We start from the raw sequence: 19,042 nt of genomic DNA, 5'->3' as shown, positions 1-19,042 counted from the left end.
TCCTCCTCTTCTTCTTCTTCTTCTTCTTCTTCTTCTTCTTCTTCTTCTTCTTCTTCTTCTTCTTCTTCTTCTCTTCTTCTTCTTCTTCTTCTTCATCTTCTTCTTCTTTTCTCCTCCTCCTCCTCCTCTTCCTCCTCCTCCTCCTAGAAAATGTGAACACTCTAATGTCGAGCACTAAATGAATTATGAGAAAAGACAAACACCTGTTGACCAGACTTCAGGTTACACTGGTTCTTGTGGGCATTGTGAGACTGGGATTTTCCACTCCTCCCCATGCATCTGTGAGTAAGCCAATGGGATCACAAGTGCTCATCCAAGAATTTCCACTCCCTCTCATGCCTGCTCTACAACCCAAATTACTTTTCCTTTGATTTCACACTATCACCATTGTTCTCACTCCAGTTTTCCTATTTTTCTTTTTATTCTTCCACTTTTATTATTTTCACCTGCCCACAGCTGCTCAAACATAGCATTTGATGAGTGTTATTTAACTGTGAAAACAGAAATCTTTATTATAATTCAATTCAAAAGCAGGACTCAGTACTCTTCCAGGTACAAAGCATCATTCTTGGCTGTTAAAGTGAACAAAAGGAGCCAGACAATGCTTTCAATGATCTTATGCCCTAGTCCACAGGCAAGTACATAAAAGTACATAAAGGATAGGCTAACAATAAAGTGACAGAAAAATGTCAGTGTGCCTCACATAGATGGCTAATGATTCAGGAAGAAGAGAATCTTACATAAGAATGGGACATATGAACTGGGTATCAAAAGCTGAACAGGAACACACCAAACTCACCAGCTATAGTGAACTCAGGAAACAAATTTCAAAGCACAAAACTTTGACATGAACAAGAGTACAAAAGCTTTAGAAAACAGATGTTCTCTCTGGCCTTCATTGCCCTTTGTTCTCCAAAGTCTCTCAGTGGCAGGTGGCTTTCCCTGTGCCCCATGTTGAACAGACAGGCTGAGAAGAATCTAGAGGAATCTAAAAGCATAAGGCATGTCATATCATCTAGTCATATCCATATGTGCTGTCCTATCTTTACTGAGCCTGGAAATGAGAATAAATAGTCTTCTGCATGTGTTTATGTCTTTTTTATTGAAGGCTTTCAGGGTCACATAAAATTTGGTTAAAGTGAATGTGTTCCAATATTCTCTTGGTAACTTTTGTTATGGGAATGCCAGCCATGGTACTTGTCCTAGATGAGGGAGGGAAAGGGGAGTCTGTGAGTATGAGTGTGTTTGTGTGTGTGTGTGTGTTTCTACAAGGAGGATATTTTAGTATAATAGTGACATATATAAAAACATATATAGATGGCTTGCAGCACTGATTGCTATTGGAAAATAAAATGATAGTGGAAAGAGGGCAGATTGAGCTCATGTTCATTTTTGTGCTCACATTTCCAGAAATGACCCCCTACCCTCCAGGTATCGAATTTTCCTTTTTGGCAAAAACAAATCCAGAAGACAAGAATAAAGTACTAGAAATAATACCATGGAGAGAATATTCTAGTAAGTCCTGTGCTTTTATCATGTATCCATGTCTTTTCCATGATTCTTCATGGTAGCTTCCAAAAGAGGTCCACTGAGAGCTGGCCATGGACTTGCCTTACTCTGACTCAATTCATGATAGTGTAAGTGGCCCTATACCATTTATGAACTACTGCACTATGAAGATAGGATCAGTTCTTCTTCCCTATAAGTAACTGACAAGCACACCTTGATAGACACACATTCTCAGTGATAATTCTTCAAAATAAGCTTTCCTTCAGGGTATGGGATTGAAGATAATTCTAGATGTTCAGTCGCAACTTATACAGAAGAAATGGGGCCAATGAGTCAAACAGTGACACATAGCAACACACACACTTGCATGCTCGCACACACTCGCACGTGTGCATACACACACACAAAACAGACATATCACACAATATTTTCATGCTAAATTATGCTCTGATTCCATATATCACAGTCCATACATGTAGACAAACTTCACAATAGTGTGAAACTCCAAAAGAATCTTAGAAATATATTTTTCCCCCACTTGTCAAATATCTTGCTCTTCCCACTACCAGAGAATGAACCTGGGCAAGGAGGGCAATGTATACATTCCTTGTCCAATCATGAAATCAAGTCAAATCAAAGATTAGTTTTCAAATGACCTCTTCACGGAAACTGTAACCTCAGATACACATAGAAAAGAATAGTAGTGTGTCACTAAAAAAGTTTCCTAGAAAGATACCTGAGAACAACAATTACATAATATTATATTTCCATTGGGTACTAAGGCCAGGCACACATTGCTCAAACAAACAGCAATAAGCACTGACAGCCATGGTACTGGATATGTTTCCATTTGGTGCCACAAGCAACTTTGGATTGAGGCAAAGGGAACTAGATATCAGAATGAATCCCGCAATCTCCTGAGGATAACAGGGGCAAGAACAAGCGCCAAGTCAGTGCCAAGTTTCCAGTTTTAAACTTGCTTGTCCATTTCTGAGGAAGCTTCTACTCCACATGTAACAAGAATCCACTCTTGGTCCTGAAACCCTTGCCTATGTGAAAAGACAATCAAGGGATGCCACAGTCCCGAGCTCAGAGTAACAAACTAATGTTCATCTTGCAAGGTTTCTGAGGAAGGGGATGTGCATCTTGCCTCCTAACATGACTGTCAGCTGCTAGAAGCAAATGCTTATCAGCATACACCAACATGCCGGGACAGTAATAACAAAGGCGTCCCAGCTGTGTAGACTCAGAAGACATGCTCAGCCCATCTTAGAAGGTCCATACCTCTTCTAAAATTAAAACTACCCATTATTGTACACATTGCTTTACATGACTACTTTATTTTTATTTTTTTATTATTTATTTATTTATATGAGATATTATCTTTATATACATTTCAAATGCTATCCCGAAAGTTCCCTATACCCTCCCTCCACCCTGCTCCCCTACCCACTCACTCCCACTTCTTGGCCCTGGCATTCCCCTGTACTGGGACATATAAAGTTTGCAATACCAAGGGGCCTCTCTTCCCAGTGATGGCCGACTAGGCCATCTTCTGCTACATATGCAGCTAGAGACATGAGCTCTGGGGGTACTGGTTAGTTCATATTGTTGTTCCACGTATAGGGTTGCAGACCCCTTCAGCTCCTTGGGTGCTTTCTCTAGCTTCTCCCTTGGGGGCCCTGTGTTCCATCTTATAGATGACTGTAAGCATCCACTTCTGTATTTGCCAGGCACTGGCATAGCCTCATACGAAACAGCCATAACAGGGTCCCTTCATCAAAATCTTTCTGGCATATTCAATAGTGTCTGTGTTTGGTGGCTGATTATGGGATGGATCCCCAGGTGGGATAGTCTTTCAATAGTCCATCCTTTTGACATGACTACTTTAAATGAGTATGTTAGGAGTGTTAAATGAGTTACATAGGAGTGTGGCATTTGAATAAGGCCAGATAGCATGTTTAAGTAGAGCCCTGCCAGTTTCCCCTCACATGCATGAGTACTGAGTTTCCAACAATGACTCTTCAACACATGCATGCTTGGCTCACATGGAGGCCAGAAGTGAATGTTGAGTCCCCTGAGTTTGGAATTAGAGATGGTTGCAAGCTACCATGTGGGTGCTGGGAACTTAACTGGGTCCTCTGCAAGAACAACTAATGTTCCTCACTGACGAAGCATCTCTTGAGACTCTTCGCAGTAAAATTTTATAAAGATAGAAAAGCTCTTTAATCAGCAGCTGTCTTCCTGTTTTCCAATTGCTCCTCTGCAGAGACTAAGGCTGCCATACATTTTATATATTCAGCACCATTCACTGCCACACACGCAGGCAAATTATCATTTAAAACTCTGGAATGTTTGAATTGAAATAAAACTTAGGTGTACAATGGCAAATATCCTCAGATTAATTGAGTTGCAAGAGACATACTCCAAAAATTGACTGAAGTCCATAATATTAGGAAGATAGAAAATTTATCTAGTTTTAGTAAATGTCAAATCAGCAGCTATTGCTTTTAAGATTAATAAAAGATGTAATGGTTTCTAGATAGCCTCTAAATAGAGATTACTATGAATGGAGAAGTGATTTACCAACAGTCACCACAATGAGATTTCTCTAAAGGTTACAATCATCAGTTATTTAGCTGAAACACTGCCGAGAACGCCTGGTCATTTCGTGAATAATGCATAATGTTCATTGTAGACTTGATCTGTACTATAACAATACAGATATTTCTAAAATAATAGAAAAAAACTATCTGTTGCCTTCCAATTGCTTAACATATCATTTCCATGAAGTAATTGACTCGGGACATATTACACACTGTCACCTGAGTGTTCTCCCTGCAAGCATAACTTGTAATAATCTGTATACAATGGGCATCACACAACAAACTCATCAACCTTTATAGACTGCTAAGAAAAGATGTGATGAATGCCGGGCAGAGTAAAAGACCTTTCAGAGGCAGCAAATTAAAATGATTAAAATTCTACATACTTGTGTGGGACAAATTTAAATTTCAGCTTTGAAATTTAATTATTAGCATGATCAACTCATCACATTAAAAAATGTTGCCTACATGGTGTGAGTACTTTTCATATAAATTTCAAAACGCCTTTAGGTTTAAGGTTTATTCAAGAGGCTGTCTGGAGAGGCTCAAAGTATAATGTCTGTCTGTTTTATTGTTGGATTATGAACTGTACTTCACAGGATGCTGCGGGCTATTTATATAAGCTTGTTTATCCATATGAACTTCTTCAAGGGCACAACATAGAAGACCTTAATAAATTAAAATGAATTTCTTTTGATGTTGTTGTTTCATGACTATTTGATCGAAATGAGTAGCAGTTTTGCATTAAAGAGCTAGAATAAAGCAATAAGCTGTGTGCATATTCTACACCAGTGCCAGCTTGTAGGAAGTGATCCTGCATCCCAGAGACACTGGAGAGCCAGTGTAGACAGGATGGAGTCACTGAGCTTGCATCTTCAGCTCTGGTCTATTGAAAGTTCACTAACAATGAACATGTATCAATTTCCATGCTGGACCACAATCATTAACTAAGATGTGTTATCTCTTTCTGGGCTCCTCAGCAACCATCCCAACCTTCCTGCTGCCATGAGTGATACCTGGCACCCTGGCATAGACTGTGACACCCATGGGGGATGTGACCATGCTCTATCTTCTTACCCATCTTAATCAAAACAGGTCATTACAGAGCTGAACTGACTGAAAGCCACACAGTGAAAAATCAATGAGTAGTTACAGTCTCTGCCTGACAAAATTCTCACCTGGAGTGTTTGATAATTATGACACAAAATGAATGTTGTTTATAGCACTGACTCAGGTCTTAGGTCTGTTATATGAGTTCACTGCAAAACTCATCTCTCATCTGTGTAAAATAAGTCAAAATTTCTATATGATCTGAAAGTACACATCTGAAAAAGACCATAGTTCCAAACCTACGTTGTTTCATCATACAAGAACAGAATGAGCAAGATCCATCATTCTTTTGTCTATTTGGGCTGCCATCCCTACCAAGAGAGCCTTTTCTGTTTTAAACTCATTCAAAACAGAAGCAAATTATAATTGTGCTAAGCAAATAAATATAAGTCCAGCCTATCAATTTATATAGAATTAAATAATATAGTTTTACACTGTGTGGTTTCTGACTCAACAAACTTATCAGTTCCTTTTGCATCGTACGGATGAAACATAAAGATAATCGTGCCTCAACTAGAGTAAACGATTCATCCAACACACATGCACTAGAATTAAATACAAATCTTTGTGAAATTTCAGGGTCACTCTGGTATCTAGGACATGCATTCCTATGTCAGCAAGTTGATAATCTATATTCTCCAAGGCAGAACAGCCAACAGGAATGTGTGTTCAGTTTTTGTCATGTTGACGTCCTACCCATGAGGGGTACTTTGGGTGTGTGTTGGTGAGAGTAGGGCTGAGTAAATTCCAAAGCTAAATATATTTACTCTATATTTCCTTATAGGAAATTTTGTCAGCCCTGCTCAACAGGAAAAGTAACATAAAGAAATCCAAATTCTAATTTTCCTCTCTCAAACCGAGTACAATTCTTTTATATTATCTAATATTTTTCATATATTTTAATCACATTTTCCCCTTCCCTGAACTCCCTACCTATCCAACTTCAAAACAAAAGAAAAGAAAAAAGAGGAAAAAAAAGATAAACAAACAACAAGGTGGGGGCGCGGAACCACACAAAAGCATGGAGTCCATTTTGTGTTGGCCAATTGTTCCTCCACATCGGGTTGATATATTCAGTAGTAGTCCTTCAGAAAAAACTCATTTTCCCTTTCCTAGCTGGTATCCAATGGAAAGGCCTTCTTGGTTAGAAGTGGGATTTTGTGTCAACCCCCCTTTCTCCTAAGAACACACGTCTTAAGTACACATGACTTCTGTCTTTCTTATCCAAAATATTGGCAGCTAGAAATGTCCGATTTCAGCTACTGGAATGCTTACATATACATAAAATATCTGAAAGAAAAGAGCCAGGCCTATATGCAAAATTCACTTATTTTTCCACACATCCCTATGTATATCTCCCTATGTATGCCACCTTAATATAAGTTTATATATTATTCTTAATATATTAGAATAGGCATGCAACAAAGCTTTCTTATTATGTCATCATGTTGGAATACTCGGAGCACTAGAGAGTTTCTAAGGTCATGGCTTGTGATTAGGGATTTGCAAACTAAGTGATTCACATATGTGTGATCACAGCTCTTAGCATGCAATGACAAACAATCACAGTCAAAACTGACGCTTCATTTTGATCAGAATTCAAATAAAAGGTTTTAGCACCTCACCAGTACTCTTTCCAACAACGTTCCCAACACAGCCAAAACTACAAGGACTTTTCCAGTGGTAGCTGGCTATATGACATCACCTAAGAAATATTTTGGATGGACATGGTGGCATAGGCCTTTAACCGCAGCACTTGGTAGGCAGAGATAAGCAGATCTCTATGAGTCTGACAACCTGGTCTGCACAGTGAGATCAATAACAGCCAGGTCTATATAACAAGACCCTGTCTTACCCTGAAGCCCACAATAAAAAAAAATAGAGCTAGAGATGTCTCATCAGTTAAGAAGACCTGAGTTTGGTTCCCAGCTCACTGGGAAATTTACAACTGCCTGAAATTCTAGATCCAGGAAGGTCCAAGGCCTCTTGCCTTCTAGGGCACCCCCACTTACATGTACATAGCCCCACACAGACACATATACATACATACAATTAAAATAATAAAAACAAATCTTAAGGCAAGAACTTAATCTGCCTTTTGCCCACAGGATAGATTATCTACACCTTCTTAGTCTGTTTTTATTTGATGCTTGCAAAGGCTCCTTATATGTTAGGACATGAGAATCTCAAGATTTTGGGCTATCAACTACAAATAATACACCCTTAAGAAAAGAAAATCAATGGCCAATTCCACATATACGTCAATTAATCCATGCATATTTGAACACTAAAAATGCCCTCATTTTTTAGAAGTTTCAGGAAACAAGAAAATTCTAAAATTTAATCATCAGAGGGGCAAACCTACTATTTAAAAATAATTTTAAGAATATCTATGTAAAGGATTTGAAAAACAAATATATGTTTATATTCATAACTTTCAGCTTATGTGTCCATAGAGAAACATGAAGAATTAATGGATGGATTGATTTTCAAAGTCAATAAAGTCATGAATTCAAAACCACCTGCTCTGGTTGGGTCTTGCTCTCTCCCTGTTTTTGTTCACTTAACACAAAACACATTAGCTCTACCTATGAGCCATGATCCCCACACATTTACATATGTAAATTATTTCATCCTAAATCATAACACATATGTAAATTATTTCATCCTGACTCCTATAAAATCTTAATTAATGTAAAAGAATGTTTAGGTGGGCAGACTTTTCTAAAACAAAATAGAAATAGAAGAGAGTTCTTTCACCTTCACATGGTGTCTTTCTCATGCAGAGTTCAGATTTCCACATTTGAATCCCTTTAAAGGATTTGATATGCAGGAAAAGAAGAGAGGATGCTGGTGAACATTTCATTTCAGAGACACAGACAGACCACCATAATCCAGACAAAGCAGTGGCCTAAAACCTACCTTTTACTGAGGTGTTTGGTGGAGGGCCTTCCATCCTCAGGTTCCATGGAGGATCCCCTTGGTTGGCAAAGTCTCTCATCTTGAGATAACTAATTGTAAGTCGGATGATGGATGCCTTGTCGAGCTGGCTGGTGATGGCGGCAGGAAGAGGCAACAACTTGGCCAATTCATAGAACTCAAAATTTTCTTTTCCCCGGCGGGAGCGAGCAGCATCTCTGGATTTCTCCTTTCTCAGTGCTTGTAAACTGAAAACAAAGAGGTAGGAAATGCTTTAGAACATGTGATTCTGATTTTTAACTTCTATCTCCTTTCCACCCAAAATAGACAAAAATTAATCTGGAATTCAAGAGCCATAGTTAGATGAATTTCAAGTAATGTCTACGGTGGTCACTTGTCACGAACATAGTTATAACTAATAAAATCGTGTTTTGCTTGTTACAACATTTCTGTCTTCCAGCTGTGCAGAGAGGGAGATACAGCCCTTGTTTCTAAGACACAAGGCTTACAAGTGAGGCACGGTGTTTTATAGCCATAAGCAGTTTAAGTCTCAACTTGTACCGTTGTGTTCCTATACTGATTCTCAAGATTTGCTTCATTCAACTTTTATTACCACTAGAAACTTTAACCTCCAAAGGAAACACTTTGTAATTTTTGTTTCAGTTATCATCTTGGAGAACAAAGGTAAACACCAGCGTAAGCCACTTTGGCAAAATCAACACAGATAATGCTCCAGTGTTCTTAGACCTCTACAAGGATCTCCACACTTTCACACTGAAAATATAGATTGTAAAAGGTGGTGATGTTCCTTGATAAGAGAACACTATAACTTCATACAAGGGGGCCTGCATTAGCATAGAGATAGAGTCTCAGAGACACTAGAGAATGCACTGCCCACCCCAAAGCTAAACTTCCTGGTAGCATGAGTTTTAGGTTGAAAGATAAGCTCTGTCTGGGTTATTAAAATTTATAGACATTATAGACATATTACTTCACAGAGAAGGCAACAGGTTGGATCCAGGATTTCCCTTTAACTATTCATGTGCATTTCTGTTTGAAGTGTGGCTCACATGGCTGAGAGCCGAATCTGGCACCACCGAAGCCGTATGTGAGAGTCTGATGGGAAACCTGGCTCCCCTAAGCCACTCTCACTGCTTTGTATCTGATGAGCAATGTATTCAAGCTCAGACCCCAGTGATAACTAACTGGGTCATATGTGCAGCATCAAGGAACTCATAAAAATAACTGGTGACTATCTATTACTGAACGGAGACGTTTTAAATGTTTTAATCCATATCCTGGATTCCTGGAAAAGAAAAAGAGCAACAAGGGAGGATGCAAGGAAGGAAGTGTAGAGAAAGAAATCAAAACTGTTTCAGCACTATGGCTCCATTTTCCATAAATAAAAAGAGAAGAATAATCTTCCAAACCACATTATAGCAGTCATGGATTCTTACAGTGGAAAAAACTCATGCTCTTCATATGCCCCAACATCTTACAGAATATCTGCTTAATTTAAGACATGCATGGTAGTTGCTGGGTTAATAGCCCAAGCAGCACATATGCTCATGTGGTTAGTAAATAAATACATACAAATATGTATGTACGTGTGCATACATGCATATCTTATTTAATAATAAGTGTGCATTAGGCAACTAATGCTAGCATTTCGGATCATTTAAGTAATGAGCGTTTGTCCTGCAATATGATTCAGGTGATAACTTCAGGCAGAAACATGACTAACTTATAAGGAAAATTGTGTCACATTACATACTTCCCAACATTGTGATCAGTTTATTAGAATCCACAAATGTTTAATATTAGATTATTAAAAACTATGTAAGTTACAGATGCATTAATATAGGGCACAGTGTAGGTCTATCCAGGATCCAGGCAAAGATCTTAGACCAGAGGATTTTGGGTCTCCCTTTGCATAGTACAACTAGCTCACCTGGCAACAGCTAAGTGGGCTATGCCAAGAATACCATGGCTTTTCCACGATTGTTTCGTTATGATTCAGTTTGATTTGGTTTGGTTCAGTTTGGTTAGGTTGTTTGCACTGCACATGAGCAGGGGATGGTGCAGTGCTTGGAGTTTATTGCTTTTCTTTACTATGTTCTAATAACTAAATACAACTCTAGAAGGAGGGCTAAACTGACATTTTCATGTTGCAGTAAGTGCTTATGATGAAGTTCTAGAGCAGGGATTTTTAGGGCCTTTAAGGAGACTTAGTAAGAAAAGAGAACCAGGGAACTGAAGGCCAACCACCCCAACCAAGAGAAAACACATGATTTCAGCACATGAGTGGCCACTCATGTTGCCAGACTCCCTATGTTGCCATTTCTATATTCAAAAAGAATCTAAATTTTTTATATGAAAGTTTCAACTTTTAATACATTAACTAATTCAAGTTTCTTTTGTTTAACTGTGCATGACAATAAAGCACATTATGGTCAATTTTGGATCAGTGACTCATTTTACAACTAGGTCATAACTAGGAAGGCCAATTTGGAAGGCAGCTTTACATGGATCTTATGTGTAATTTTCCTTGTCACCCAAATGATCATAAATGAATTCATTCATTATCTAATTAATATTCCTAATATTTACACTAGAAATTTCTCCATGCAACTAAAGCAAAGTGGATGATTAAGCAATTATTCTGAAATTGATATTAATGAATAGGCTTGTCAATAAACCAAGGGGAAAAATTAATCCTCATGAGGGCTGGAGATGCTAGGAGAGGGGGGAATGAAGAGGAAGAGGTTGATGGATGGGCACTAAGTTAAAGTTGGCTGGGAATGAAGAAAACAGCGGCAGGGTACACAGGCCTGGTGTGGTGACTGTATCTAGCAACAAAGGGCAGTGCAAGAAAAACATGGGAAGAAAGCATTTTGAAAGATTCCATCAAAAAAAATGCTGAAGTTTTAAGGAGATAAATGTTTAATCTGATTTAGATATTATACAGTGCCTACATGTGCTGAATATTATACATGGTACCTATAGATAGATATGAATTTAATACTTTGTCTGGGTTACAATAAAAATAAGCAAAATGTTAAAACATAATTCAATTAAAACAGTAGACATGTCATCAGGAGAAGCAAACTGCAAGATGGTAGAAGACCAACTAGTAGCTTCCAATGGGTTGATTGGGACACAACCCTTTGAGCCTCAGGGAAGGAGAATAGATAGATACTGACATGTATGAACACTTTGTCTAAATATACTTCACTTACTTTTCCATGCCAGCACTGAGCAATGTTATTAACAAGGGTGTGTACACACACACACACACACACACACACACACACACACCCCTTCATAAGCACCTACACTACCTCCCTGTTCTCTTTGCCACCTTCTCACACTAGCTCCCTCAACTCTAACACACAATAGACCCCTCTACTGAAGTCATGTTCTTGGCCATTATCTTAATAATATAGGGTTTCCATGACTCCCACAGCACATCATTATGCATACACCATAGTTCAGAAGAGTTTCAGAATGGCAACACTGTGTCTATAATAAGTAATAATTGGTTTTGAGGGCAACAGCAATAAAATACAGTCAAAGGATTATAATGGCTGTTGAGACTCTGGTATAATAGATGAAACTAAAGATCTTACGACAATAACACAGCTTTGCGGATTAATCCTCTGCTCAGCTTTATGAAGTAGAGTCTTGCTGTAATCAGTTCTCAAATTGAATTAAGGACCATGTTAAAACCTAAAATAAACTTTGTTTCTGTATATTTTGTTCTAGACAAAACCTTTGGGCTGCATTTCTAAAATGCAGAAGCAGCACATATTGGTTGTGTAGGAGGAAAATGCCTATCTCTCCCATCAAAAACATGACAAAACTTCCAGCCCATAATTATTGGCTTCCTGGATATAGCCATCCCAGAACTCTACTGAGCTTGGTTTGGATTCTGGATAAAAGAACCAGGGAGCCCATTAATCCTCAGCAAAGACTATGACAGTATCAACTCTCTCTGGTGACTGATCCATCCTGTGCAGCAAAGAAGATCACAAGCAAATAACAAGATCAAAAAATAAGTTCAAAAGACATCATTTTTCTACATATACATTTTTTCTTTACCAAAAATCATACACAAGGTTGTGTTTCTGTGTTAATTTTTCAAGAGATCAGTAAGTGATAGTCAAATTTTCAAATGGTTCCAATCAGCCCAACTGAGGGAAACACTAAGCAAACATTTCCAGTTCCTATTAGAAGAACAAGAAATGTTCAGTCAAAATATTTGGTGTTAATCCTTGCTCTAGTACTTATTAACTATGTAAAGATAATTTTAATGCCTTGGGTTTTCTAATCTGTAAAATGGGATGATGCCACTAAGTATTATTATTTGTTAGAAATAATGCTTTAATGAAATGTTTATAGTTACCGTATAAGTCATGTGATGGTAGACTAATTGAATTTCACATGGCTAGTTTGATTCTTTGAATGTCCACAGTGCTCATTTATAACAGAGACATAGATTACTCAGGAAGATTGAAAAGTATGTGCAGGAAATCTTAAATGGTGATAGTCATTTTGGTAATTTTAAGTTATAAAGAACACATAGGCTCTCTTAGAAGGAAGACTGTCTTTCAAAATATCTTCCAAAGCTTGCTAATCTGAATGTTCTAGTGAGGTCAAATGCAGGACCCTGGAGAGCTCATACAACCAGGAATGACTCTGTCCTGCAGGCTCCTCACCAAGAGTCATGTCACACTGAGAGACTGTATTTAATACAGAAACTGAGGAAACAGAAGAACCAAATCACAGTTAAAGAAAGGGCATTGTCAGTATCCTGAAACATGGAACTAGCTATGAGTACCATTCACTTATTGGGCTTGTCCATTACAGGGAAAGTTACAACTTTGAACTGGTTACTCATTAAATTATAAGGAAGCAATATCTTTTGAGTATGATCAACATTAGACATGCAAAATTGATTCCTTTTGGTTTGGAAGTCATTACAATGGTTAAAATTATTACTGAACTAAAACAACTGTAAAGGCCAACAACAAGGCCAACAACAAAGTGTATGCAACAATCACGGAAGAGCAACAGGGAAACACAATAAACCAACACTATCTTCCTCTGCAGTGATCTGTTCAGAGACATGCTCTTACAAGCCAGGATGGGCGTGGTTGGGAGAGGAGACAGGGAGAGGGAAAGGGGAACATAAGAAGGTATTTGGGGCAGGGGAGACAGGAGTGAAGCCCTGAGGGACAGCAGAAAGAATGGAAGCAGAATGGAAGAATGGAACCTCTAGAATGTACCAGAGACCTGGGAGGTGAGGCATGTGCAGGACTCAGAGAGGGACCTTAGGTGAAAGGCCAAACACTAGGGAGAGTGAGCTTGTAAAGTCCATCTCCAGTAGAAAGACAGAGCATCGAGTGAAGGGATGGAGTTTCCTTTCCACAGTCAAAAACTCTGACCCAGAATTGTTCCTGTCTAAAAGAACTGTAGGGACAAAAATGGAGAAGGGACTGAGGGAAAGGAGGTTCAGTGATCGGCCCAACTTGGGATCCATCTCAAGGGGAATCTTCAAGGCCTGACACTTACTGATGCTATGGGGTGCTTACAAACATGAGACTAGAATGACTGCCCTCCAAGAGGCCCAACAAGCAGCTGAAAGACTCAGATGCAGATACTTACACCCAACCAATGGACAGAAGCTGGGAACCCCTGTGGTTGAATTAGGGAAAAGCTGGAAGAAGCTGAGGAGGAGGGTGGCCCCATAGGAAGACCAACAGTCGCAACTAATCCTGACTCCTGAGACCTCTCAGACACTGAGCCAGCAACCAGGCAGCATAGACGAGCTGATATGAGGTCCCTGACACACACACAGCAGAAGACTTCCTGGTCTTGACTCAGTGAGAGAAGATGCACCTAACCCTCGAGAGACTAGAGACCCCAGGGAGTGGGGAGATCTGGTGGGGTGGGAGTGGGAAGTGGGGGTATCCTCTTAGAGATGGGGTGGGGAAGAAGGGGATGAGGAACAGTAGGAGGGGAGCCTGGGAGAGGATAACCACTGGACTGTAAAAAAAATTCAATAATAACAATAGTAATAATAATCAAGATAAAATATATTTTGTAATGTAAATGTTTTGATTCATTTCCTTTGATATTGATGTTATCAGTTCAATGTTACCCCTCTCCATGGAAACCTTCCCAGTAAGCCTCAGTTTGAATACTTTCTGGAAAGTTTTACAATCTAATATGTAGTCTTTCTGAAAGAGCATGGCAGGGTTTGGCTATACCCCTATAGAGGCAGAAAGGGGCAGTGGAAAGGGCTTTAAATTTTGCCTTTTTAAGGCACTTCTAAGGAGCCAGCCAGGCAAGATTTTATGGATTTTCCTACTTGTTTTGCTTAGGAGGACCCAGAACTACAGACTCCTATTTATCAATTAATCTGCCATGCAGCCTCAAAGGAAGAAGGTAGACCTGTATTAAAAATGCAGCCATCAAAAATTCATCAAAGGCTTCAGCATTTTAACTCATGAACCTTTGAACACCTGCACACTTGTCAGATCTCTGGTCATAGTTAATGGTAAAGTCTACAGTTACTCCAGTACCTACACTTGCCCTGACATGAGCTGAATGAGAAGGCCTTTCAAGAAAACCATACAATAGAGACCCCATAAGGACACTGGTCCTTCCTTCATTACAATTAGTAAAACAGCCCTCCCCACACTGACACCACATAGAATTCAAAGTCAAGAAAATCAGTTTGCTGCAGAATAAGCTCTTTTGGGTGTAATTTTAGAATACATGTAAATGCAAGGTAGTACAATTGAGAAATGGATAGGAAACTATTACCTGATGGGAGTGTGAACAACAAAGTCCACCAATGGAAGTATTTCAGAGTTCAAGAGATGGCAATCATTTCAGAAATCTTCATTTAGCATGTGAAGCAAACAGGGTAGTCTATACTAGCTGTTAAAACTGGAACCTTCAAGTTCAAGGTAAGAACTCTGCTGCTTAACTAATGCACGGCTCATAGCTGTCATCATTAATTTATGTTAGCCTCTGTAAACATCAGGAGTATAATAGGCCAATTTCACAACTAAATATAGATGCACATTTTGCCCTTATATAAATGGCAGATTGCCACTGTAGATCATTGCCGCAGCAACACGTCAGTAGAGACGCACAGCTTGATGGTCTGATGCACACACAATATATGAAACCAGTTGTAATGGTTGTTTGGAAGCAAAGTGTAACAGCAGCAAAATTTCATTTGTTCCACAAACTCAGGATATATTAAGCTTGGCTGACAAAGACTGTTTGATGTGCTAAATCAGTCTGACCTTCACTCCTGCTTTATTTTTCAAATTTAACATGTGACATGACCACTGTGTCTCCACATGTAAGAAAATATTGAAACTGATTGCTTCTAAGCAGCGTCAAAAAACATCCGATTGCTAACGTTTCATAAAGTACCAAAACCAAGAGGCATGCTTCTGGTTTTTAAACTAAGGCATTTTCTGATGGGATCATCATGACCCTTTTGACTTGAGGCAAAGTAGATCAGAGGAGTAATTAAAGCCATTCATCGGAATGCCTCCCATCATCTTCAGAAAATGTCTTGTGTACGTTTGAACTTAATAATTAAATTAATTGGTTTTAGCCAATGAGCGTTTTTCATTCTTACCACTTTAAATAAGAGGCTCTCACTCCAGAATGAGTCATTAGAACAGTAATAAGGAAAGCTGATCAGTCTGCCCAGCCCCTTTCAACTAGCATTCACCTTGGTTCAAATAACCCTTGAATGAACCACAACAAGACCAAGCTATTCATCACGTGCTTAGCTGTGTGCCCAAAGTCTCATGAATCAAATTGTTTTGTTCTTTGGTTTTTTTATCCTACAACTTCAACATACACAACTGCCAGTTTCACAATAATGGGGGAAAAACCTGCAGCTTTATGAAGTAATTTCTCTTTACCCAATAAATAGCACTTTACCTTGGGGCAGCTTGTATATTTCACACCTTAAATTCCTATTTACCAAATCAGCTAATCACTTCACAATTGAACTCAGAACAACAACAAAAAAATTATCAATTAAAGTGGTTGAAACTCCTGCAAATTATCATTTAGGGATGAAGTAATTGCTTTCATCAGGGCAGAAAAGCCCGCCAGAACAGAAATGTCACTTTAGATTAGTGTTCTCACTCCTGAAGCTATGGATGACACAGCTGATATAAGACTAAATGCCAAGACCAATCAATTGCTTTTGTGGCTCTGCTCTGAGCTGCTGTAAAAGGGGCCATTTTCCAGGATCTACTCTTCATTATAGTAAATGCTATCTCCTTGGTAACATAATTCCATTTCTCATAAATTCTGTCTAAGAGCATTGTCCTAACAATGGATGTTTGTAGAAAAGAATGCTGTTGGTTTAATGCACAGAATTAAGTGTGAATGGCTGTCAGACCACTATAGTTTACTAGTTCTTAAACATAAATTGAAGTCCTACATTAAAAAGAATTCTTGAGAGAAATGAATGTCCTGAACAAGGGGAAGATGCTATATCTGAAGGCTCTGTGCACTGTTGGGGGATTTTGACAATTCAAGTATTTATCTGCCCTGTATATTAAGCCTGTTAGCTCACAGTGGCGGTTGAGAAACACTTCACTTATTTTCCCAGCAGTGTGGTTTGCAAATGTGAAACCTCGGAAGTAAATATGAACTCATTAGGCCACTGCATGTGTTTTGTGAATGGCCACAACTGTGTTTAAAGAAGCAAAAAGAAAAAAGGAAAGACAGATAGACAGACAGGAAGAAAGAAAGAAAAAGAAAAAAGGAAAGAAAAAGGAAAAAAAAAGAAAGACAGGAAGGAAGGAAGGAAGGAAGGAAGGAAAGAAGGAAGGAAGGAAGGAAGGAAGGAAGACAGAAGGAAAGAAAGGCACGGTCTGAACTAGCACCTCCTAGAAAGCATCTAGATCTTAATTGTTATTGTTCACCCCCTGAAGTTCCAAGGATCTGGATTGCAGGCTCCAATTAAAAGGAAATTGAAGTCGCTAATGTAGTGAGAAAGCAGCAATTCCCAGTACTGTTCTCCTCAGGTCTGAAGTTTAGAAAGAGATTCAGGATCACGGGTCTGTGTCCAACATGGGATAAAGCCTTTCTCCTCCTGGTGAGCACACATATGTCACTTCTATTAATCGTAACAGGAGGCCTGAGGACACATTGAGAGGATGCTGCTGCCAAATATTTGAAAGGTGCTTCGGATCTCTGCTGAAAGGCAAAGAGAAAAGCTAAGGTGTCCACCTTTGGCTAAAGAGACTTTCCTGGCCCCACAAATGGGAGTGCTGGCATATCTAGTTCTCTAATAATTTTAACAATAGGACAGGAGACATATATTATTTTATGCTTCTTAGAAGTATCCATTCCTATCGGAGAACAGCATGGAACTTAATGCAGTAATACACATTGACACGTTTCAATAGTTACTATATTGCACACAGTTTTAAAGTGTTTTTTAAAAAAGGAAGAATAGAAGAAGAAGAAGAAGAAGAAGAAGAAGAAGAAGAAGAAGAAGAAGAAGAAGAAGAAGAAGAAGAAGAAGAAGAAGAAGAAGAAGAAGAAGAAAGATTTACAGTTATCAGCAGGGAGCAGTTAGCCAGTGTCAATTACTAAGGATGGGAGATGACTCACACTGACCCATCCACTACTGAATCAGAGCTGCTTTTGATCATGAATCATGTCTCTTTTGTTGCAGGTAAGATAGGGGGTAGGAGTTTGTGTCCTCTTCCGTCCCTAAAACCAGGGAGTAACTTTGGCTCTTGTAGGTCCTTCTTTGGATGTTGGACATCTTGTGCTCCACGTGGAAAAATCCTAGATAAATCAGGATAGCTGATTCCTACCGTCAGGATTCAAAGTAGAGAGGGGGAGTGGCTTTTACAAGGTGACCCTTGGCAAGGGGCACAAGCCTGTCATCGTCACCAGAGCACCACCATGCCTCTGCAGGCATAAGATGTCATGGTCCGTTTTGTCTTTTGAACTTCTACAACACTGATAAAGCTGGGTTTAATTTACAATTACCTGTAGAAATTCCCTAATAATTGTTACAAAAAGCTTAATTCTTTAATGAAATATTCAACAAAATCCCCATTTTCAGGCTTCTGGTGATGCTATTAATTGCTTCAAATCACAAACTCGATTGCTTTGGAATTCAAATTCAAAATGACTTTTTTTTTTTTAATTGAGGGAAATTTTACTTTTTCTTTCAATTCTCTTCAAGTGTGATTTTAAACACTTGAAAGCACAACTTAGTGAAAGAGCTTTTTAAACCTTTCGAGTCTGCTGCGGCTCACTGGGAAAGCAGCAAGCATGCTTTGACAAGTCTGAAGATACTTAAGTGTGAAAATAAAGTTATGATCATGTGACCACCACACACATGCCATGCCTTACTAATGTTAAGGAGGACATCTGTATAATTTAACTGTCTGCATTCCTTTGGGAAGAGGACACAGCAGAGGAAAAGGACCACCTTTTCCTCTTTTTTTTTTTTTCTTTTTAGTTTTGCTCAAAAGATTTTTTTAATCTATCTATTTGCATTGGTTATTTTATTTATTTACATTTCAAATGTTATTCCCCTTCCAGCTTTCCCCCTTTGCAAACTCCCTATCCTATCCCCCTTACCCCTGCTTCTATGAGGATGCTCCCCAACCCACCCACTCCCATTTTTCCCTATGCTGGGGCACTAAGCCTCCAAAGGACCAAGGGTCTCCCCTCCCATTGATGCTAGATAAGGCCCTCCTCTGCTACATATACAGCGGGAGCCATGGGTCCCTCCATGTCTTTAAGCACTACAGTCACTAAGAAGTACAACAGCCTGTAGTGACTCTATACGCTATTTCTTACCTTGCATTTGGGGGTAGGGG

The 19,042-nt window shown here is 39.0% G+C and overlaps 1 protein-coding gene across 1 annotated transcript in view; it reads right to left on the bottom strand.

Moving 5' to 3' along the window:
• Npas3 (neuronal PAS domain protein 3) overlaps positions 1-19,042 on the bottom strand; it is an 823,498-nt gene that overhangs the window by 562,679 nt on the left and 241,777 nt on the right. The window contains exon 3 of the mRNA XM_021178865.2: positions 8,148-8,392. Within this exon, the coding sequence (XP_021034524.1) occupies positions 8,148-8,392 (245 nt within the window). The remainder of the gene's footprint in view (positions 1-8,147; positions 8,393-19,042) is intronic.

This window comes from Mus caroli, chromosome 12 (genome assembly GCF_900094665.2).
Source record: "Mus caroli chromosome 12, CAROLI_EIJ_v1.1, whole genome shotgun sequence".
Lineage (NCBI taxonomy): Eukaryota > Metazoa > Chordata > Mammalia > Rodentia > Muridae > Mus > Mus caroli.
The sequence above is the reverse complement of the archived record's forward strand: the minus strand, read 5'-3'. Positions and strand labels throughout refer to the sequence as shown.